Below are 25187 nucleotides of genomic sequence, written 5' to 3'. Positions count from 1 at the left end.
TAGAGAAATGCAAATCAAAACTACAATGAGGTATCACCTCACACCAGTCAGAATGGCCATCATCAAAAAATCTGCAAACAATAAATGCTGGAGAGGGTGTGGAGAAAAGGGAACCCTCCTGCACTGTTGGTGGGAATGTAAATTGATACAGCCACTATGGAGAACAGTATGGAGGTTCCTTAAAAACTAAAAATAGAATTACCATATGACCCAACAATCCCACTACTAGACATATACCCTGAGAAAACCGTAAGTCAAAAAGGGTCATGTACCACAATGTTCACTGAAGCCCTATTTACAATAACCAGGACATGGAAGCAACCTAAGTGTGCAATGACAGATGAATGGATAAAGAAGATGTGGCACATATATACAATGGAATATTACTCAGCCATAAAAAGAAATGAAATTGAGTTAGTTATTTGTAGTGAGGTGGATGGACCCAGATTGTCTCATACAGAGTGAAGTAAGTCAGAAAGAGTAACACAAATACTGTATGCTAACACGTATATATGGAATCTAAAAAAAAAAAAATGGTTCTGAAGAACCTAGGGGTAGGGCAGGAATAAAGACACAGACATAGAGAATGGACTTGAGGACACGGGGAGGGGGAAGGGTAAGCTGAGACGAAGTGAGGGAGTGGCATTGACATATAGACACTACAAGTGTAAAATAGATAGCTAGTAGGAAGCAGCCGCATAGCACAGGGAGGTCAACTCAGTGCTTTGTGACCACCTAGAGGAGTGGGATAGGGAGGGTGGGAGGGAGACACAAGAGGTAGGGGTTATGGGGATATATGTATATGCATAGCTGATTCACTTTGTTATACAGTAGCAACTGTATAGCACAACAATGTAAAGCAATTATACTCCAATAAAGATGTTTTTAAAAAAAAGCAGAATACAAAAATGTGTGGTCTCAATTATCTAACAAAATGGATAAAGAGAAATGGAAGGAAATATTGGCAGATGACCACTCTGGTAGCCTCTGAGTGGCTTGGTTATGGGGGTGTGAATATTTTTTTAATTTTTCATTTAAATTTAATTTTTGTGTGTTTTTCAACATGTTAGCATGTATCATTTTTATACTCAAAAGTCCCAACTCTGGACTCCCTCAGGTCCTTGGAATTTGCAGAATATGGCTTGTTTTTTCTTGATGCCCAGGAAAGGCTGTGACAGTGTCTGCCGAGTGGTGAAGGCAAGGTCTGCGGCCCTTACAAGACACACCCACATGTTCAGCTCTGAGGTCAGCAACGAAGCTGAAATCTGAGGTGGGGCGATTCCAGCTAAAAGAAGCGCTAGGGACAGTCTCCGCTCTCGTCCGCCGCTGGTGCTCTCAGGTCCAGAGCAAACTTTTCCATGTCACTTTCACTTGACAGGTTTATGACCCTTTCGACCACTGTAGATTGAGAAATGAGCCCGGATGTGAAGTAAGGCTGGTGAATTCGTTTAGAAACGAACCGTTCCAAGGTTCTTCCTGGCACCTCTGAAGAGCAGCCTTCAGGGTGCACTTGGCAGCCTCTGTAGCTCTGCCTCTGGCTGGAAACCGCCTCCTTCTGCATCCTCTGCCTCCTTAAGTCTGATGCATGCCTTCAAGGCACTTAATGCACAGTTGTTAAAATATCCCAATGGCCACCTCCTCTTGGCGGCTTTCTGTGACCACCACCCATTAGAGACAGTGCTGGACCCTTTGGGGGGATGGTTAAATTACAGTTGTCTGAGCCCCACCCCAGTCTGCTGAGTTAGAATCTCTATGAAGTCAGCCCATTTGTTTTATTAGTTTTGTTTTCATCTCGTACAGTCAGCTTTTACTGCCTCAGTTATATTGACCAGGGATCATGTCTTAAACAGCTAGCCCAGAGCTTTGCAAAGACTAGATACTCAGTGGATATTGTTAAACAGAATTGAATTATAGACGATCAAAGCAAGGGCAGAGTTGAGTCCTGGTATTCAAGTCCTTGTCAAAATGCCACAATTACTTTTGTTTATTTCTGACACTTCCTAATCAGCAGATGGAAACGTTAATTACAGAGACGGCTTTTTATCATCTTTCAGATGGTTTCTGCATCCTGTAAAACAGAGGCTATGTGGAATCGGTCTCCCTTTGCTGTGTGTGGCCAGTATTCTCTAGGGATAGTGCTGATGTGGCGGCCAAGAAGAGAGATGGTTCAGATAATAGGCAGAAGGAGCCATTCACCAAAATGGTTTGCAAGGCTTTCTAGTCACCAGTCCCAGCAAGGATCCTCCCCATGCCCTACAGGTAAAAATGCCCTACATGCCCTACAGGTGAAAATGACAATGGCTACCCAGATTTCGATGGGTATCCCAAGACAGAGCAGTATTTTCTGAGCTACATGAGGTAGTTACATTGGGTTCGGCTCTAAGCATCCTTCTTCAGTGTGTTGATAACATGTCCATTGAAACACATATAAAATAGAGTCACTAGAAAGCAGTGCTCGCAGTATTTTTCTTAAAAACCTAAATTGGGTAGGACTTAAAGTACGTGTCCTGGATCCTCTATATTACGTTTGGGCAGGCACCATTCTCCCTGTCAGGAAGACCCATCCTACTCCGGCCCTGCATTTGTGTTTCTTCTTGGCGACACTTACTTTGGCAGTTGGGGAGATAAGACTGCAGAGAATACCCTGGGCCGTTGTTAGTTTTTCATACAAGTGTGACCTGGCTTTCCAGGGCAGATGTAAGCCGTAGTTATACTCTGATCCATTTTCCAGTGTTTGACACGTTCATTTGTTGACTGAATGAATAAATAAATGAAGCTTGTCTGGGAAATGCAGTCTTAGCAGTTTAATGCCACACTGATGTGTGGCTTTAACGACCTTAGAGTAATTTTAATGAAGAGTAAAATGCTGACCTCTGATGGGTGGGTCATAATTAAGCTGCTGACATGGAGTGTGTCACCTTCCCAGGACTAGTGGGGATGAGACTGTTGCCTGCAAAGAACAAAGCTGATATCTTGGAAATGGATGCGTTTAAGGCTCATTACCATGAGTCTTTCTTCCTCAGAACTAATGTTTACCATGTGGTGCTTTCTTCCTCAGAACTCAGGTTTCGTCTTGAACAGCCTTTCAGAAACCTGAATTACTTCATTTTTTTCATTTTCCTTTTAATTCCGCTGTCTCTTGGGTCTTGGCACAAAAGCTTAATGAGCAGTTTGAATGGTAACCCAGGCAGATGACAGATTCTCTGTCGCTGCCGCCCCACGAAGTGAGAGCTGTGTCTGCTGCTCCCACATCCCTGGAAGGACAAAACTTTCATCTCTGATGTTTTCTGCCTGCAGGGGAAAATGGAAAATTAGAGATGTTATCTGAATAATTAATTCCAGCCTCAAATGAAAAAAAATTCTAAAATATCTAGATCATTGAGACTTCTGAGTTTCTATTTGTCCGGGTGTAGGAGGCTTGTCTTTTAAGTGATTGAAATGGCAGTGAGTGCCCTGGAATAGATTACCATATCATTGAGACCCTCAACTTCTAGGCATCAGCTTCCGAGTGAAAACTGTCTTAGCCAGTTGATAATCATCTAGTTTGCCTTCTGGTGATGGCTATAGAGAGTCAAATTAACTTGTATTAAATTTTATGTAAGCCCATACCATACTATTGAGCAAAGATTCCCCCAGGAACTGGTGGGACAGGCAGTGGCGTTTGTCATTCATTGTGGCAGCTGCGTCTTTTCTGTATCACAGACAAGCTCAGGTGATGGTCCCAGGCATCCAAGAGAAAGAGATGCCTATGAGAAAATCATTCCTTTTCTCTAGTCTGTAAAACTGGAAATACTCTCTAAAATCCCCAGCGGACTACAGCTCTTGCCCACGAGTTCAAGGTCTCCAAGCTGCCTCGACGGATTGTCCCTTCTCTTGAGTTCTGAAAAATCCAAAAGATTAATTGGTATGACAAAAAAGTCAGAAGGGACTTTCTGTGGAGGCTGTTCAAGAATTTCAGTAGCGAAAAAAAAGAAGAATTTCAGTAGCGAGTGTGATGTGAGCATGTTTAAGAGGTAGTAGCTAAGTTTCTTTTCTCCGCTGGATCGATTTTCCTCCCTATCATTTCAGCTGTCCCAATCATTTCATCGTAAATTACTGAAGATACACTTAATTCCTTTTTGATAGCACCAGCTGTCTCTTATTTCCTTCTTCTTCCACAGATAACCCTCGATTTAAGCCATCTCTGCCGGTCCTCGTCTTATAGCCTGGGTGCTGAGTTGGTGCAGTCTGCAGTGGATAAGAGAATGAGTGACAGCTAGAATTGGAATTGAGTCATGTGGGCTACAAATATCACAGGAGTGGCCCCAAGAATGACAAGGAAGGAACTTGGGAAGGAATGTATTATCCAGGATATGAACTGCCTTTTTCACTTCTCAAGGGAGGCAGAGGGAGGGACATGAAACAGAAATAAAGAGAGATCAGATGCATTTCATTTATATTGCCAAATGCTATTTACGTTTTACTCTTCATTTCTGCCCTAAGTTGTCTTCCAAAAGTGGTCTTAGGTATTGAATTTGTATCAGGTCTGGACGTGTTCTTCCTGGGCATGTTGATAACAGAAGCAAAGAGCTGCTGCTAGCCCAATTCCTCTGTGTCCTGATAATGAGTCTTTATGGTCCACGGTCCTAACAACTGGCACCTTTGTTAGAGCTGGAGTCCAAGATGGTGCCTTCCTTTGTCCTGATAGGCGATCTGAAAAAGGAAGTGCTGACAACCTCCCATACTCCTGCGGTGACAGCTGTGCAGTATCCATCTATCCTCCCAGTAGCTGCCCCTAGTAGCTTGGCAGAAACTTCTACCAAGTTGCTCCTGAAGAAAGTCGTTCAGTAGCATTTTCACAGCATTTGTGAAAGCACAATGTCGGTGAGCCCGCTACTACATCTTCTCCTATCGTCGGAAGGGCTCACTCTCCCCAGAAGAAACGCCCGTCTCCTTACTTTGGCATACAGGGCCTTTAGATCAGTCTTGTCTCTACTCCAGCCTCATCCCTCCCACTGCTCCTGCCCCAAGCATCCTGCCCCCGACACACTGGTCTTCTTCCTGTCCCCTGAACACGCGTGGATGGGCTTTAGAACTCTCATGCCTTTGCATATATTCCTTCTGCCTAAAATATACCTTCTCCGCTTCTCCCTAAAGTCTTAATTTCCTTCCTCATCAGACAAAATGAGTAGTTCTCTCCCTATCCTTTGTGTCTTCCCAAACTTGTTGGTTTGTCACCCTGTACTGAAATGATTGCTTATGCATCTCTTAGCACTCGATAGACGCTAGCCCAAAGCCTCATCCCCAGTGTGGTACAGCTCACATTGTAAGTATTCATGTGTGTTTAACTTAACATACATATTAATTGGCCCTGGTCACCACTGGTAACATTACTTTGCTATATAACCAGGAAGGATAGCCTTTGTACTGAATTCTATGGCAAGATAAGGTTACAAATATAATGTGTTCCAGAAAGTTGGTCTAATTCACTCTGTATTGATGTGTTGGGCAAGCTTTGCAAATGAAGAGTGCAAAAATCCTGAAAGGTGCTTCTCCCAGTTAGTTCTGAGAAGCAGAGCATTCTAGAGCACGTGCTACTAAACGATGCAAAGTTTTCTGACAGTGAAATTAGGCACAAGTACCATTTGTCTTAGAACGCGCCGCACGGCACATGACACTGCCGTACTCCAGGATGACTGCAACGGTGGTGAGATCCCAGTAGAAACAGGCCATGTGTGGCACCTCCGAGGTCTCCATGACTGTGCCTTCACATTGCCCTTCATTTACACACCCTTTCAAGGACCCAGGATGTACGTTGTTCCTTTACTTCTCCTCCTCTCACAATGAGACTTAGTGGCTACGTTGCAGATGGCACTGAGGGTTTAGACTTAAGGGACCCTCTGACTGGTGCAGCTTCTCCCTCCACATGGACTTGACTTTCAGAGTTGCTTTAGCACAAGCTCCCCCAGACACAGCAGGCTTCTTGCTCTCCTCCTTATTGCTGCAGGGTGATGCTTCTAAGGTGAGCAAATTGTTGTGTTTCCCAGATCAACTCTCTCCTGTGGCTTCCCATCCTCCAAGGGAGGAGGTCCTTTTTCTTGTGTGATGCGGGAGACCCGCCTCCCACTCTTGCAGCTGTGCTGCCTGATTCTCTGGCAGGCAGCTGGGAGAAGCTCTGCTCAATCCAGGGGCACACCATGCTTTTCTGTAAAACTGTGCCTTTACACACCGAGTTCCTTCTGCTTGGATTGGCTCTCCCTCTGCCCTTGCCCAGCTGGCGACCTTCCTACCGCTCCTTCCAAATACTGCTTCGCTGTTCCGCCACCTGGGAAGTCCTTGCCAGCATCTGTCTCCCTCCCACGCAGGACCTTGCCGCCGCTCCCGTCACTGCCCTGGTCATTGTGTCATGGTGGACTGCCTAGATGTGCGCCTCCTGCACAGAACTCTTTGAGGAGAGGAACACTGTTTAATTCATCTCTCCTCCATACTCAATACTGAGCACAGCGTCTAGTACATACTAATGACTCAATAAACGTTTGCTCGTTGAACGGGATAAAGGAAGGGAGAAGAAAGCCAAGAGTTTACTGAAAAATCCACCCAACTATGCTGGGTCCAACCTTCCAGGGGGCGGAAGAATTTAAAAGAAAGCATCTATATGACACCCCGAACCTCCACAACAGATAATCACTTACTTTTCAGTATTAAGTCCAATATGTATGCAAACTTAGCCCCTCATTTGAAGTCCTCCTGAAATGTCCTTCTTACAGCTGTATTCATTGCCTGGCCGCATTACCAATTAGCTGGCAAATCTGATCAGAATCATGAAAATAGGAGGGAAACACACGGTGCCTCATGTTCTCCAGAAGCCCGATGTCCCTGCTGAGGGAGGCAGGCCATGGGCCTCGGGTTCCCTCGAGACTCTGCTGCTCACTTGCTGTGGTCGGTGCTGATGCTGCCTTTCTGGGGGCCTCTGCTTCTAGCGGGCAGGAGCAGGGCTGGGCAGGACCTCCCACGACTCACTCTGGGAGTCCGCATGACCGCTTTTTGGGTTGGGTTTGGGAGACAGGACTGTCACCAAGCAGGCGCCCTGGGTATGGGAGAGACACCGTCACCCCAGTGTCCTGGCACCCTGCTGAGTTCCGGGAGCGGAGCTTCTGGGGGTCGGGATGTTCCTCATGGCTGCCCAGTGCTGGACGCCAGGAGGAGGACACTGGTGACGCGCAGACATTCTGCTCCCCTGCGCTCCCACCAGGGGCCTCCCTAGCGGTCAGCAGGATCCCTGAGAGCTTGGGTGCCCTGACCTGGCCTGACCATCACTGTGGTTCTGAGAGATGAAAGTATTTCCTTTTCTCCTGCAAGTGTCGATAGGGAAGGAAGGAACTTTACCAACATCCATCAGGATGAGACACTCTTGAGGAGGAAACAGACCTCTTTAACATTGAAAAGGGAAAGACAGGACCTTTTTCATATCTGGGCGTGCCCATTCATTCTCTGTCATCTGTCTGTCTCACACACACACACACACACACACACACACACACACACACGCACACGCACACACACACACACACAGGAATACCACTTTCAAGGACCTTTCCTTTCAACGTAGAACAGAAGGAGGTGCTAGGGATGGGGGCTTTCTCCTAAAAAACATGGGAAGTCCCCCCTACCTCCCGCCTTCCTATCTCCCCTCACCTCCAGCCCCTGCCCACGGTTCCGGCTCTACAAACTGCCCAGATTTTGACAACTTGGTTCTTGAACACCTCCAAGCATAAACCTCCAGAGTGGCCCAGAGTTTCACCAAGAAATTCCAGACTTGACCACAGCAGTGAAAGGCACACACCCAGCAAAGCGTGGCAGGGCCTCCCACTCACCCCTCTTAGGTGCTCTTAGGTGTGAGCAGAGAGAAGGCACCTGACCCACAAACAAAGACTTTCCTCCCCGTAAGTGGGGCCCAAGGGAAGTGGGGTGGGGTTGAGCAACTCTAATAGGCGTATTGCGGGACTTCGTCCTCAGTGAGCAGGCTCTATGTGTTCCTAAAATAACGTGTTGACTGTCATTTTAACAAGTCCCATGTCTTGTAAATCCTGACTTCCTAGGCAGATATGCCCTGGCTTGCCTTGCTTTGCTTATTAAATTTTTCTCTGCCTAACGTTCCCTTTCAGCCGGCAATGTGTGGGATTCTGTTTCTCCTTCAAAGAAAGGGAGCCCACACAATTTAGTTTATGTAACTCCGCGATACTCTTGTGCACAATGGCCAGCATAAAAGACAGAGCTTTCAACACATGGCTTTGAGGCTAAAAGCAGTTTGGAGGCACAGTGTCAGGGACGGGTGCCCAGGAGCTGAAGAGTTGGACAGAGATGATGCTATCCTAGCTGCCTCCCACTCTCCTTCTGAGACGTACACAGCCGTCGGGTGGGGTCAGGGTCACCTCAGCCCCTCACGCCCACCTCTGTCCCACAGTCTCACTCACAACAGCAGAGATAGGAATGTACTCATGGGACTCAGATCTCAGGATGTGAGGTGGAGAAGGGGATCGACCAGGGGCGGTATTTCATCTTGCCCTCACCTCTCCTTTCTGACCCGTGTCATTCGGGAACCGGTAACTCGGGGAATTCTGGGCACCAAAGTCATGTGCTTGAGACAAAAAAGGCACTGAGATGGGTTCCTGAGGTCAGGGAACAGAGCGTCACATGGTGACCCCAAGACAGAGGAGGCGGGTACACTCCAGCCTGCATCCCACACACGCCCACTCATTCATTCACTCACTGAACATTCACTGCATCCTTGCCCTGCACTACTTTAGCTGGAAATGCTAAAGGAACTAGGCAGGGACCGTGCTGTCCTGGCGCCTGCGTCTTAGTGGAGGAGCACTGATGAGAAGTAGGTTAACAAGACAGTTGCAGAGAGAACATGTCCATCAGGCTCTGGTTTACTTGCACTGTCAATGAAAATAATCAATAAACAATCTCTAGTAGGAATAGAGAAGAGTTTTATATGAGCCAGACTGAGGACTATATCCCAAAAGACAGCCTCTCAGACAACTCTGAGGAACTTCTCCGGAGATGGTTTTCAGCACGGTTTTATGTCTTGTTAGAACAAAGAACACCAAACAAGTCAGGGATACATTCCTTCAAGGTTTCCAGGAAAACAGATCGGCACGTACACAGCGCATCAGTAAGGACTTGGCCCCTGAAAAGGGAGTCTTATCATGGAAGGAGGACCAGCATTGGCACCCAGGAAGGGAGGCATTCAATCCTGATTCTTAACATGGACATTCCTTACTTCTGGTCAATGTGCCTTTTTCCTTAATAATTAAAGCAGATGTACAATGTATGTTTGCTAGGCCACAAACAGGCTGTTCTAGCTGGGGTAAAATTCAAGTTAACTCGTGTACAAGCCAGAATGACCTCCCCGCACCTCAATATGTGAAAATTTATTTTATAAGCATCAAGGCCAGAGAGGGAGATTCAGAATTGAGAACAGAGATGAGAGCAGAAGGTCTGGGGCTTCCGCGGTGCAATAAGCCATGGGGACTTTTGAATGTGATCAGAGGCAACAGTATCTGAACCCATTCGTTCAGCCCCTGCTAAACTCTCTTTGTATTATGACCTCAGCTTTTGTCAAAGATTGTCCAAGCAATCAGCCGCTACATTTGTGATTTTAGAAAAAGATATTCTTTTAAGATGTTGTTCACCACATCATGTAGTGTCCCCTACGTAAAGTTAAAAATGAAGCATGTTATTGAGAACTTGGAGGGAGAAAAAAATTCCGATATTCTGATCGCGAGAATTACATTTTCCTTTATCTTTTTGGCTGCCAAGAATCTCAGAGGAGAATCTGAGTCTCAATTACTGCAACTTCATCTTCCCGTGTTTTAATTTGGAGAGAGTGCTTACGAGTGGTCCAAGTGCCCACTTATAATCACACAGAATGGCCCAAATCCCTACCTCCTGCTGCAAGAGGCGTGACCTTGGGAATGTTTATGAACCATCTGAGCTGGGTTTCTCACCAACATGGGGAGAGTGATCATTGATAGGGTTTTAATGAGATAACGTACCAAGTTCCTTACATAGAGTAAATGCTGCTAATATTATTACCCTCTTTCTTATTGCTACTTCCCGATTTTTGTCTGGTTTATATTTCTCTATTTCCTTGTCCATTTCTTTTGTTGTAAATTTTCTCAAATCCACTGTAGAAAGAGACACGTTATATAATTCCTTTAAGTTCCATTACCCCCCTGTTGGCATAACAAGATCTGAGTGTAGGATAAGAAAGCTTCAGGCAGCTGCTTGCTCAAAATACAATCTGTCCATGAACTCAAATAACTCTTATGCTCTTTCTCCAGCTAAATAATGCCGGTTTCTATAACCTCGTCTTGTATACTTTAATGACGTTTCCTTCAGGGCCTATGTTTTCCACTCACAGTTTTTGATTCCTGAGTGTAGAGGCAATTTTTAAGAATCACTTTCTGTCTTCTAGATATGCCTTTTGTCCACTTTCTTTTCATTTCTGAGACAGCACTCACTCACAGCTTTATATTCCAAAACAGAAAAGCTATTAATGACTCTGTCAGTTAGAAATTGACATAGCTGAATCTTTTGTCACCCTATGTTGTTCCTCAAATTAACAAAAAAAAAAAAAAGGGATATACATAGCAACTGTTCCTTCCCTAGAAGTGATGGGTTTTTTTGCTTTTAAGATTCTGTCTCCTTCTGGAAGGTTTTGTCTTTGCTAATATACTATAATGCATACTAAACAGATTAAACACACAGGCCTATTCCAAGATTTAAAAAATAATCAAAGAACATATCACTTAATTCAAAACATCTCCACAATTACAAGTTATTTAAATCAGAAAGCAAAACAAGTAAACAAAACATCATTGTTGGATCCTCGGAGACAAATAGGAAACAAACCAGTACATGGAATCTCACTTCCTACTGAGCAGAACACAGTGTGATCAGATTGTTTCCAGCGGCTCACACGTTGGCTCACTCACTGGACCTACTTTTTCAAGGGTCAATTAAAATCTATGCCCAGCATAGCCCATAACTAGGTGACCTTGATTACAACCAATAATTAGAAAATTATAATGTTACTGAAACTGTTACCAATATTCTTGTGGTTTTCTTATCCATGTCTATTACCTATCACCAATGTAAGAGAAGATAAAAGATATTTGAATTACTTGATGGGATGGAGGAAACACTGGGAAAACTTTAGTGATCCAGTTAACTTCCTCACCATCCGTCAAGTGGGAGAGCCTGGAGAAAGAAGGGAGATCTCTGTCAGACAGGATTTGCCTGAGAGATGAGGAAGAATTGTGAGGTTGTAAAACATTGGAATCACTGTCTAGGAAGAGAGTGGTCTTTTGTCCAGGGCTATTTAAAAACAGGACAGATGCTCATCTATCTTCCACAGTTCAGATGTGAAGGGAGAATGATTAAATTGCTTCTTCCAGCCGGATGAGTCTATAGTGTAAACTAAACACGTGTGAAGACCTGGGGGAAACATGGCCACAAAGGAACCACGCATTGGGGACCAACTATCCGCCTGCTGCATTCCAGAAGCAGCTATTGTGAGCCTTTGACAGTAACACCTGTTTAGGACATGACAGCTTAAAGTTTGACGTTAGCCTTCTTCCTAGGTAACTTTTTGTCTATTTTTTCACCTCTGCACCATCTACTACTAACTTATCACGTCGTTCTGTATCTTATCTATTTGTATTAGTCATCTTAAGCCCTTTCTGGAACAAGAAGGGACATAATTGAATAAAATAAATTCTATGAATTAAAGTTTTTAGCGCTTTTCTCTGTGTGTGCCAGATGTCCTGCCGTTCCAGCAGGAAACACTGGCCTCAGGGTCTTCATGGTTTAGGGCAGAACACAGACAGGTCAACTAGCAATAATGCAATGAGAATCCTTGCAGGGCAATGGGATTCCTGTGGGATAATGGAGCACAAAGCCCCACTCTCTTGGGAATGGGAAAGGATGTAAGGAGAGGTTATAGCAGGGCTGGTGCTGGAGCATAACCTCAAAGCAGAATATAAATCCTGCCTGCAAGTATGAGTGGGGAGGATGTGGGCAAAGCTGGGGTGGGGTGAGGGGAGCAGCGTTGAGGCTGCCCTTCCAATACCAGGCAAATATCATTATTCCAGTCTAGTAAATTATTGACAAATGTCTTCCCTGACTCATGTTTCCTTCTGTGCTTTTGTTCCCACCATGTAGACAGTGTTCACTGGTGTAATTTGACAGTGTCTGGTTTCCACGGAATTCTAATAATAATACCACAGCAGAAGTGTCTTCAACAAAAGAAAAGCACTCTGTAGTCTTTTTTGAGGCCCTGACTGACACGACATGGATAAAAATCTCTCAGCCTCAACATGAATGCAGAAATATCCCACTCAGGTAGTAACCTGACAAATAAAAGGAGGTTTATTTCCCCAAAAAGCAAAAGGAAGATTTATCAAAAAATTGGTAGATAGGACACCTTTCCAAACATGCCAGCCTGTTCAATGTTTGCAACTTCAGTTTTGTAAGAGGAAACCTGGAGGGTCATGACTACGAATGATTTGTAGGTTTGCTGTTGAATGACTTCAAGTGTGAGTCTCTGGGGACAACATGAGGGGACCCTTGGCCATTGCGGGAGCCTGGCTGACTGCCCGGGACCTCTGTTTCAGTAGTATTGAATATTTTAGTAGATTTTTATTATTATTATTTTTAATAATAATAATATTATTATTTATTATTATTATTTTTATTTTATTTATTTATTGAGCACTTACTATAGTAAGAGCTTGGCTTGCATTATCTCATTAAATTCTGATAGCAGCCCCTTTACGGATGAGGAAATAGAGAACTAGAGAGATCAAGTAAGTTGTCCAGGGATACACAGCTTGGAAACTGGGAGGTGCTGCTCCAGATTTGCCCATAGTTTGGTCTAACTCATAAGATATACTTGATTATCTCATTTAACCCCAACTAGTCATTTTTAATCTCCATGATAATACTGTAAGTTACTACTAGTGCACATAAAGTACACGTGAACCGAAGAAAGGTTATGCTCTAGCAACAGCCCTCCTTGTTTTGGAGGTTTTACAAAGGTCTCTGAACAAAGCACCCTGGAGGATGATGAGGTTACTGGGATCCTCTTGGAGCTGCCCTGAAAAGGCAGGGTGCCTGTCAGGTGGCTGGACTGTCCATGTTTCCTGGGCTCAAGGCTGTGCCTGTCTTCCTGAGAGGTGGACTGGTTTCCAGGAAACACTGTGGTCCATCTATTTTCATACTGTTGCAGTGACTAGCATTTTTTTTTTTTTTTTTGCTTAAAACATAGGACATATGGTACCAATAGTGTGATGAGATGCTTTCTGAAGTCTGGCTTTTCCACCAATAGTAATTCCATGGTAACCACCAGTGGGGCTAGAAAAATTCCTAACAAAAGACTCAGATAATGAATGAATAGGCCCACCATATGGCCATTAAGGCCCAAGACTCCAAATACCAACGCTGTGCTTAATCAGGTTAACAGACTCTTTACAAATGCCCTGGTCTTGGAAGATGGAACAAGTATAGGCCTAAATTACTGCTAAATAGACTTATATAATCTGAAGAGTAGACTGGTGCTGGGGTCTGGTCCTTGTGGCTGGTAAACAAAAAGTCAATAACTTGCATTTGATTGATGTGTATAATAAGTTACAGTCTCTGGGACCTAAACTGCATGATTCAGCACATTTTAAGGCCTTAATCTTCTCTTCTTGAAAACAAAAGTTTTATTTTTGTACAACAGCTTGTACTTTTATAGCCAGGAGCCCCCAAATTGTACATTTAAATCCCAATTGTAGTATACTTTGATGAAGTCAAAATCACCCTTGCTTGTTTCACAAAAGAATCCCTTGTTCTAGGACTTCCCTGGTGGCGCAGTGGTTGAGAGTCCGCCTGCCGATGCAGGGGACACGGGTTCGTGCCCCGGTCCGGGAAGGTCCCACATGCCGTGGAGCGGCTGGGCCCGTGAGCCATGGCCGCTGAGCCTGTGCATCCGGAGCCTGTGCTCCGCAACGGGAGAGGCCACAACAATGAGAGGCCCGTGTACCGCAAAAAAAAAAAAAAAAAAGAATCCCTTGTTCTAATTCCATAGGATGCCCCTTTCCCCATGTTTTCAAAGCTCTCTGCCTCCAGAACAACCGGGTCATTGCTCTGCATCAGCTCAGCTAGTTTTAAGTGCTCCATGTGGTAAATGATAAAAAACATGCATTTTTTTTTCTCCACAGAAGCAATGTTTTCTACAATAACATTGGCTCAGAGGGAGACATGGTCCTCTGAGATTGGGTTTTAGTGAAAACGGTCTGAATATTACTGGGATATCTGAGATCCTTATAGGAATTTCAGGTGGTCCAGAGACATTCTATAGAGTGAAAAAGCTGTAAATGGAGAAAAAGTGACTGCCTCACCCAGCAGGGGCCGCCTCTAATTCTGAGCTGTGTGTAGGGTCTTGAATGCTGCAGGGATCACTAAAATGTGCAATGCTAATAACCATCATTTACCCTAAAGAAGGGTAAAATTGGATCCAGTTGAATTTATGCTGGAGAACTCAAGAGATGACACTTCGTTTGGGGGCAGTCACACCTCCAGGGCCATTCTGCAGACTTTCCTGGCCTTCTGGTGCTAAGCAGGCTAGAGGAGGCTGGGACCCCAGCAGAGCGCAAACGCACGGCCCCTTGGTGAGTGTGCATTTAGTTCTTGCCTTCCCGGCATGAACCACAGCTACAGCATTGGCCCCGAGGAAGATGCTCTATGTCTATTTCAAATCTTCCTGAAAGGGCTGCTCTGTCCCAGCTGGCTTCCCCCAGCCCATCCTCCCTTCCCTGTGAAAACAGTGACTGACGGTGTAGCCGGCATCTCCCGCCCCTGCTGACTGTCTGTTTACCCCGACAGAATCTGTACCAGAACAGGTTCTTAGGCCTGGCCGCCATGGCATCTCCATCCAGAAACTCCCAGAACCGACGCCGGTGCAAGGAGCCCCTCCGCCACAGCTACAACCCGGGCCAGTTCCACAGCATGGCCATTAGGACCGGCCCCCATGGCGCTGTCACCATCCCCCGCTCCACCAGCGACACCGACCTGGTCACCTCAGACAGCCGCTCCACACTCATGGTCAGCAGCTCCTACTACAACATAGGGCACTCGCAGGACCTGGTGATCCACTGGGACATAAAGGAGGAAGTGGACGCTGGGGACTGGATTGGCATGTACCTCATCGGTGAGTAGAACAGCACTTAGTGCCACGGAAATAATGGTCTTAGCAGTGTGGTTTGGGTATCCAACAAATACATTAATTCATAATTCACTTTAACGGATGCCTTACTATTTCAGCAAACTCGATCATTTCATGAAAACGCACCATTCACCATCAAATGTGTCGTACACCACATTAACACACAGAGGGCCGCACATGAGGCTTCACCTGCCAGCTCTATTCAATGGAAAAGAATCATGAGATAGCAGGGCGAGGTGTGGCTGAACACAAATGTCATTACCGTTTGCAACTATAGAAGCTCTTCTGCTTATGAGTAAGTTAATATGAGAAGCTTGTTTTCAAATCCATGTGTCAATATCCAACACCGTATTCGCACCCAAGGTATGCACATGTATGTGGGGTCATTTCACTTAAGTTTTCAACATGATCGTAGACCTCTTTTCACCTGCTCTTTCAAGATTCTTACTGCTTTGTATTCCAAAAACATAATGGATGATACAGCCAGCGAGAGCAGGCACACCACAGGCTAAGGAATAGCTGTGCTGGCTGAAAGGAGAGTGACTGGAGAAAATAAATCTCACAAATTTGAAATTATGAAGAGAAATTGACATGAAAATGGATTTCACCTATTTTCCATGGTGGAATCAGATGTGGTGAAAATGGACACATTCACGCTGGTAAATCCACAGGTGAGGGTTGTAATTGTTGGTGGGGTGAGGGGACGGTTCAAGTTCAACAGAGGCCAGGCCTTCTGCATTCAGTCTGCACAACGAAACATTTGCACATTCAGACACACAATGCCAGATTTAGCATCATGGACTATCAAAGACACCAAAGGATTGTTATGAGTATTTTACAACCCGGATCATCTTTATGATAAAATTCGGGGGCTCTTGTCTGACTAACTAGCTGTCAGGGAAATTTTTTTGGGTCTTTTGAAGGTTTTGCGATCAGTTTGGTTAGTGTATTTGCAATACACACACTACTGTAAAGATGGAAAAACATAATTTTTGAAATTGTTACACAAATAGTGGTTACTCAACTAAATTGGACTTCCAAACAGGTAAAATTTACTTGGCTTTAAAAATAGTTCTGGAATCAGTGTTTGAGTACCATGAATCTCAAACAGAACCTGCAAAAGGACAGACCACCAAGCACATTCTGTTTAGTCCATATTGTTTTAAATTTGGTTCGTTGTCAGTATTTCAAAAAGTAGAGGTTTCTCGCTGAAATCCACCTTTCTAGCTTCTTGTGCAAAAGCTCTCCGTTTGGCTGACTGATCCCATAATTCCTGTGGCTCTAGTGGGCTAGAGTCAAGCATTAACTTCCCCCTTTTGACTCCTTGCCACCTATCCCTACTTTAATGCTGATGGTTACTTGTTCAGCGCCTTAGGCAATTAGATTTTTGGCCCCAGATCTAGTTTTGAAGCAGCTCTTCACAGCTGTACCTTCCTGCAGTGGTGTCAGTGGCATGCATCTCTCAAGTCAAGGAACAGCTGGAGTAGAGCGTGGCAGGGGGAAAGGTGGATACCTTCATCCATGGGGAAGGGATGGATGGATCTGGAGCTCAGCCCTAGATCCAGGCTGCGGTGTAGATCTGGGATAATTGGCCCTGAGAGTAGACGAATTCACTCGTGGATTGGGTGTAGAAAGAAAGCACCAGAAGGTCCCTATTAGAGAGAGAGGCAGAAGAGGAACTCAAAAAGGAGATGGGGGCGTGATGGAGAGGTAGGATGAGAATCAGGGGACCACGTCACAGAAGACGAGAGAGAGGGTGTCTGAGGAAGGAAGGGATGGTCGGCGGGATGAAGTGTCCGGAAGCTCCATGAATGAACAAGATCTGGTGTTAACATGACATTTTGACTGAGACAGAAGTAAACACGGTTCATCCTCTGAGAATCTCAATTTGACAGTTTATTCTTCTCACAGTAGCTGCACATATATAACTGTGAAGTGATTTAATGCAAAATGCCAACACTTTCGGCAGAATAGCGTTTCAAAAGCAACTTCCAAATCCAGAATTCTCCGTGAATCTTAAAAGTTCATCATTGGTGGGTCCTTAGTAACTCACCTTTCAGATTTGCCGTGCCTTGCCAAAGAGCAAATCATAGAGCTCTGTGATTTCATTTAATCTGTCATTTTACAATTGAGGAAATGCCAAGTCAGTGGTTCCCAATGCCACACAGCTGCCTACCCTGGCGGCAGACCCCACAATGACCATGAGGACATCTTGGCACATTTGGGTGCAATATCACGTATGGGCCATTCCACATCAGTGGGCAACCTAAATGTCCCCATGAGGCCAGGTTTGTGATGCTTTCAGCTCTGCCCTCCAGAGCTCTCCGGACAAACGTGACTTTTCTCCTGCCATAGTGAGTGAGATATCTGCATTTGGAAGGGGATGTGTGGCCCTGCTCACTGACACTGTCACCGAGTCACCAGTGCTGTCTTCAGCCAGGAACCCAGCAATGGGACAATAAAAGTATTACCATTACTTTCACAGCGAGATTGCATTTGGTTGCCCTCATTTATGGAGTGGTTCCTGAACTGGAGGAGCGTGATGAAGTTTTCTCTCCCCTAGTGACACAGAAAGGGGAAAGATCCTGGGGTTTCAGTGACAGCTTGACCTGGCTTAGAATCATACTCTGCCACTGGCTGGATGTGTGGCCTCAGCCAGGTAGTCATCAGAACGTCAGCCTCCTTATCTTCAAAATAGAGACATAACTTGCTCAGGATCATTGAATGGAATTGACGAGATACTGTGCGTTTACTGCCTGTTGATCAATAAATACGTCTTGATTTAACTTGTCAGGTAGCTCTAGTCTCTGGATGCATTATGGCAAATTACCCTAATTCCCAGGCTTCATTCAGCCTAACCATGGCCCTTAGACGTGTGCTCAGTTGTTTCAGTTGTATGTTATAGACAAAAGCTTCTTACCAAACCCACAGGGACCTGGAAAGAGATCTTAACTGTCAGTAAACAGGCAGAAGCTTGTGATTTGGTCAAAAACAAGTACTTCGTGGCAGATTCGCTAGTCATCAGTATTCCTAGGAAATAGTTTTGCAATTATTCATTCAGTAATGCCTACTTGACTTTGACAAGTAAAAGCTAATTATTTGTGAGTCCTATACTTAGTGTTAAAGATTCAGCACACTGAGGGAACAGTATTGTATAACTGGGTTAGGATACATAACTTGAAGAACACAAGACCTCTAACCATAAGAATGCTAAATTAATTAGAGCAGATCTATTCAAGTATTTTCACCTCTTCATTTTACGTTCCAGTATTTTAAAGATTTTAATATCTTAAAACCCTCTTTAGGATGATCAATTTTTTTTAATAGCCATTCCTTTGACTCTGTTGGAAGGAGCCCTTATTAAAACTGCTGAAACATGAAGTAAGTATGCAATTAAAATTATGAAAATATAATTGAATAGGTAAAGTGGGCATAATATGCTCATAATTCACAAAACTAGCCTTCTGATAAATTTAGCATTTTAATAAATCATATCATTATTATACCATGCTATACCATGCTATCCCTATACCATGCTAGAATTTGCTCAGTAATTTAAATCATAATGAAGCTAGAGTACATTCATGCATTTAAATTTCAACAAATCAAGAGATGATAACTCAGAGCAAAATTAAGATTTAAAATTTCCTAAAATGGCATCTTTGAGGGATCTCCATAGACTGGTGCCTGAGGACATATATTCTCTTCCATACCTTTTGGTTGCCTTATCTGTGTGAGGTTAGAGATTATGGTCTGTATCAAACTGATTATTTTTTTAATTTTTTGAGACTTCTGTGACCTATCCCTGTTCAATGTTTATAAATATTCCATGTATGATCATAAAGTGTATTTTTGTTGTGAATAAGGTTCACTCTACCTATCTATCTATCTGTCACCTATCTAGAGATAGAGAATATCTTATATAGAGAGAGATATAGATATCTTATACATAGATATCAATATATACAAAGGTTTAATATACGTGTATATAATATTTATATATAAATATTTTTATGTTATATAAATATACAGTGGTAACAGTTCCCATAGAACCATGCAAAACAGGACACAATTCGGATATGTACAAGTTTCAGTTCATAGGGTAACTCACAAAGCAAGGATCCTCTCTCTCTCTCCCTCTCTCTCATGTGTGTGTGTGTATTTCAGTTCAATCACATAAATTGTATATTCTAATTTTCTGTCTCTTCCATTTTTTGAGAGTGTCTCAAAATCACTAGCCAAAAATTTTGTTTTAATTGGTTCATCTATTTCTACCTTTGCTTCTGTAAGTTTTATACTTTGCAGATTTGATGCTGATTACTAAGTGCATGAATGTTCATGATATTTACATCTTTTTCCTCTACAGTTTCTTACAAGTTATTATTATAGATCTGCCAGTGCCCCTTGTGCTATTCTTTGCCTTGAATGTTGTTTTGTTTTTTTTTAACTATTTAAGGCTGCTAGTCTCTCTGTTTTCTTCTGCTTCATATTTACTTGATCTGTCTTTTCTTTATTTTCAACCTTTATCTTTTTTTAAGTGTAGCTCTTTGTGTGTGCTTTTTTATTCTGATCTGGGTGTCTCTGACTTTTAATTGGCTAGAATAGCACATTTATATTTATTATACTTACTGTTCTATTAGGACTTATTTTTGCCATCTTTCTTTAGATTCTTTATTTACTGTGTTTTCTTTTTGTTTCTTTGATTCTTCTTTTCTGCTTTCCATTAGATCTGTTGATTTCAAAGTTATACATTTTTTATTGTTCTTATGGACTGCTTTTAATCATAGTCCAGTGGGTCTCAATCAAGGGTAATTTTGCCTCCCAGTGGACATTTGGTAATATCTGAAGACATTTTTGGATGTCACATTGTAGGAGGTGTTTCTGGCATCTGCAAGGTAGAAGCCAGAGATGCCACCAAACAGCCTATAATGCACAGGACAGCTCCACCACAACAAAGATAACAGTTATCCAGCCCAATATATCAACAGTGCCAAGGTTGAGAAGCCCTGTCTAGACCACCATATTCACCCCCATTTATTTTTTTAATCTCATCAATATCTCTTTTTCCAACAGACTGGTAGTTCATCCAGTGTAGTTTCATATTCCTTTGGTCTTCCAGGACTTTGATTTTCCAGATATGGACACTTTTCCTTTTATCCTCAATATCCCTTAGTCTTTCTTGTATATTTTTGAACTTTTTTTCTAGAAGTGTTTCTCAATCAGATCTCTGGCTTCCTAATCCATTTTTCACCAAAACTCATACACTATAGTAGGATAGTGCAATGATGGATGAAGGCATGAATATAATAGCCACATGAATAGCACTCATATCCTACACATTAGTTTCAGTGGATTTGAGTTATCACTCCATGGGGAAATAGTTCTATGGTTAAATAAGGATGGAAAAATCTGCCTACAATGCCCCACTTTAGAGACTCACAATATATATTAAAGGTTTGAGAAGCTTGGGGTAAGCAGCACACTTTACTTGGTGTAACCCAGCATTTCCTATACTTTCATGAGCAAGAAACACTTTCTTATTTCCCAATATTTGCCTGTCAGGTGTCCCACTGTGGAAAACCACACATTAGGAGTTATGGGAAGTTATAGAATAGAAACCCAACCCTTGCCCTTAAGAAGCATTTAATAGGCTGAGCCTTAAAATGTAATGATTTAGGATGAAAGCTAAAATTTTCTCTCTGGCTAGATACCTTCACACAGAAACTCCCAGAATGCTTCCTTATGGACATCAATTCTTGAAGAACTGAAGATTTTCTTGTACATCAGGCACTCTATTAGAATATAGAAGAGCTGAAGCTGTGCTTCCTAATTATGGCACAACCAGTGAGAATACTTGTGTTCAAATAAACAATCTGAGGGAAAAGCAACAGAAAACAGAGTGGCACTGATATGTAGGACCTCCCCTGCCATTTATCCTTAGATTCCCTTCCTAGTACAAGAGAATAGAGATTCTACATCCTTGGCTTTGTACTTGCCTTTGAAAGGCAAGTAGATTGTCCCCAGACCTCCTGGCCTGCTATTTGGTAAATCCATAGTCTAGAGATAGTGGGAGAATCCTTGGAGATTCTTCTGAGATTGGTTATCAGAAGGCACAAGTTCCTCTGCGAAATGGAAGCAATGTTGTATTTTTTCTGTTGGGCTTAGGTAGTGGATCAACTCTTCCTTTAATTGCTTCTGTGCTCACTTGCCCATTCTGTTCTCAACAGCAATAGTCTTTGTTGTATACTCTTCTATTGTAGATTAAAGTGTAGGAAGCACAGCTCTAGTTTTCATTTTGAAGACAAAGCAAGATAAATACTCCTGGTTTCTTAGATGTGCTTGTTTCTGCAAGCTTCACTAGAACTTTGTGACTCAAAATTTTGCAAAGATCTTTTCTCTATTGTAAACTGTGGAGCAGGAGGTAGGATTCTTCATACTGGAAGAAAAAAGTATCATCTAGCAAATGCAGTCTTTTTTTGAGAAACTTAATACATCTCTATATGTTCTGTACAGAATGAGTAATGCGAAAAATTTAAATAGTACTGGCCTAAGCTAATGTTTCAGGTTACTAGTGGTTTTGCACAGTATCATGGAGCTTTGCCAAAGAGGGCCGTATTTTTAGCCCATACTATAAATATAAATAGCTGCTTATTAGATGTTTAACACTGTTCTGAGACCATTACCTGTATTAGTTCATATATTGCTCACAACAGACTTTGAGGTTGGGATTAATATTATCCCCATTTTGTGGTGAGGAAGCAAAGACACAAAGGGATTAAGTATAATGCCTAAGATCCCATAGCTAGTAATGGTACCCTAACTACTTCTCTCAGGGTGGCTGTAGATATCCCTGTAATCACACAAACATTGCTCCTACAAAAATTTGTACCATGACAAAGGATGCAGAAAAGGGAACCTCGCAGTAGGGAGCCAGGGGGCTGCCATTCCTCAGTGTGATGGAGGGCAAGGCTTGGTCCCCATCATCCATCCCAGTTCTCTTCTCTCCTCCAGTGCCTTCCTCTAGTGTAGACTCTGGTCCCTGAAAATTACGTCTCTCAGTCTCCTGTGCAGCCATGTTCCATATGCAAATTTGGTCCCTTCATTTAGACGCACCTGTGCAAGTTTGGGAAGGCGGAAGTGAGCTGGGTGGTTCCTCCTGATGTGTAGCCTGTGGTTGCCACAAGCATGGCTCTCAGAAATTAAGCTTTTCTATCACGGCATCCTAGCGTCCCCTCACTCGCTTCCTGGCTGTGAACAGGCAGCCCGGCGGTAGTGGCAGGAGCCTACTCAGCTTGCCACTAGCTGGTCACTCTCTTTGTGGGTGGAGAGGCAGTTGCTGAGGCTGTGCCTAGCGTCCATTTGTCTAGCACCTAATTCTCTACATAAAATCCCTTAGTGCATAAAATATCTGGTCTGATTCTGTTTTCCTGCATCTGACCCTGACAATACACTTGGATTCCCAAGCAAAGATTAGTAACTTCTAACAATTGGCAATACATGCCTTGGGGGAGGGAGCTGACTTCTCAGCACAGACGGTCCAGGCAAGAATACCGACTCTTCTATTTTCTTGCATGATATTTGTTATGAAGTGTTACTGTTATAATAAGGGAATGGGATACTCATTAGGACCAACTGGCAGTCTCTGAAAACGTGTTTAAACCTGTACAGCGAAATGTATCTTGTTGTCTTTAAAATGTGTGTTACTTTGCCATTCTCTTTGGATTTTTTCTGATTCCTCCCACTTACTCACGCCCATCCTTTTTTCATTTGTGCCCTTGTGGTTCCTTGATATTTAACCCATTCTTATACCCACTATCTTCTAATGAAATTGCCTGTTTTCTGGAATAAATCCTCAAATCTATTCAGAACTTCCTGAGAACATAGGCCCTGTCTTGTTCAGCAGTATATCCCCAGGGTTTAGCATACTAGCTAGAGTGGAGTATAAATACTCAATACACATTTACCTAGTGCATGAATGAACACCCCCTTTCTAGGTGTTACTCTATATGGATACCTGATCATGACTATTAAAGTGAATATTCTGGTGATCAGAGTGGATAAATTCAGGAAAATACCTCTCCTTGGAGAATTGCCATAATGAGGCAAATTTCTATCTGGGTACTGAAGACCTAGGGAGCTAGGAAAACATTATGCCTTTTTTTGCAGAAATGAGGCAATTACTGTAAAAGACGTATTATGCAATCATCTTAGCAGCCCAAACAGGGCTGTGAGCACACACTGTGATTATAAAGACAGACGAATTTTGCAAACAAGTGATTTTCCAAGGGATACAAACAGTTCCTGCTGTTAATGAGGCAGAGACGGTGTTAGTCTGCCTGATCATCTCGGCCAAAGAAGAGGCAGCCAAAAATGTGCAATCGACTTAGCAGGTCACAAGCACGCTTACCAGTCATCTTACGTAATCCATGCCCCCCACCCCCATGAGATCCCAGTTATTACCACCCCCCATCTCGCAGATGAGGGCCTGCAGCTGTAGAAATGACAGTATTGGTAAATGGCGCAAAGGTCCTTGGAGCTGGGTCCTTTCGCTATAAGCTCTGCCCTCTTTCACCTCCTCCTCTGTTTTCCAAATCCATCCAGCTGCAGGAAGTGAACCTCAGAATATCTCAGCTGCAAAGAGGGCAACCATGACCTAGCCCCTCTCTGCAGAGCTGGGGCTCTGGGCCTCCCCTCGGGAGCTCCTGAGTTCTGGCTTTCCCCCCAACCAGCGCAGTGGATTTGGACTCTCAGAACATGGTTGTCTCACAGCTTCAGATCCATTTAGCTCAGATGGTTCCTTTCTGGGTGAAGTGGGAACTGCAAGGGCCCCATCGAAGATTAAGGTAAAATTCATATCCCTGTCTTCGCCTGCACTGAGAACATGAGGTCTGGAACCAAGGGGGAGGCAGTCGGCTCGGGCTTCACAGATCTGTCCTCTCTAAGGATGCTGCCTTGTTCTCTGGGCACCAGCTTGAAGAAGGATGTTGATGGGTTGCAATGTAACAAGCAGAGGAAGGGCAGGAGATGGGAGGAGCACAGTCCCCGCCCCCCGCAGCTCCTCTCAGTGCTCGCACAGGGTAGGCTCTGCCCCCCTCGGGCCTTGGACACCCCATGGGGGCCTTGCTCCACCCTTCACACACCCACCCACCCTCCATCCCCACCCTGGCAGCGCCTTCTCATCCCTCAGCTCTCCCCTGACCCCCTGTTGGCCTTCCTACTTGTAGCTTCTTGTCAGAGCAGTCCATTCTTTTCCTTCCTCTCCCCTCTTACAAGTTGTAATAATGCACTTATTTCTTTACTTAGTGTTTAAAGTCTGTGTCCTCAGTTGTTTGTGGTTTTAGTTCAGAAAGGTTTTGCCCAACACCGTGGCCCCTGCACCTTCCCAGCCTGGCAGATGGTTGGATCTCGATAAGTGTCTGTTGAATGAACAGACATGGCTGCATGAAGGATGGATGGATAAATTCATGGATGGTCCCCAAGTGTTGGATGTTGATGGGTGTCCACACTGGAGAAGAGATCATATAGGACGGAGCCCATGCGAACAGGGCCCCAGATAGAAAGTACAGTTGGATGTTTTCTTTATGCCTCATTCTCACACCCAAATAGGGACCAGTTAATGAAAGCTTTAGGAGGGAGATTTTCACACTGAGACTCCCCACGTGTAAGAGTTATTCAAAAGTGAAATGAGGGAACTGCCTGGCGGTCCAGCAGTTAAGACTCTTGAGCTTCCACTGCAGGGGGCTTGGGTTCGATCCCTGGTTGGGGAACTAAGATCCCGCATGCTGCACGGCACAGGCAAATAAAGAAGAAAAAGTGAAATGAACTGCTGTAGCAGCAATTTTTTCTGTCTCTGGAGGTGTTCAAGAACCAGCTAGATGATCACTTGCCAGGAGTGTTGAGGAGAGGGGAAGAGATTCCTGCATTAAAATTCTAA

The 25187-nt window shown here is 43.8% G+C and overlaps 1 protein-coding gene across 3 annotated transcripts in view; it reads left to right on the top strand.

Annotated features, from left to right (window-relative positions):
* Positions 1-25187, top strand: part of HECW1 (HECT, C2 and WW domain containing E3 ubiquitin protein ligase 1) — a 477497-nt gene that overhangs the window by 207071 nt on the left and 245239 nt on the right. For all 3 annotated transcript variants that reach the window (XM_067745847.1, XM_067745845.1, XM_067745846.1), the window contains one exon: positions 14914-15238. In XM_067745847.1, coding sequence (XP_067601948.1) covers positions 14914-15238 — 325 coding nt within the window. The remainder of the gene's footprint in view (positions 1-14913; positions 15239-25187) is intronic.

This window comes from Pseudorca crassidens, chromosome 8 (genome assembly GCF_039906515.1).
Source record: "Pseudorca crassidens isolate mPseCra1 chromosome 8, mPseCra1.hap1, whole genome shotgun sequence".
Lineage (NCBI taxonomy): Eukaryota > Metazoa > Chordata > Mammalia > Artiodactyla > Delphinidae > Pseudorca > Pseudorca crassidens.
The sequence above is the reverse complement of the archived record's forward strand: the minus strand, read 5'-3'. Positions and strand labels throughout refer to the sequence as shown.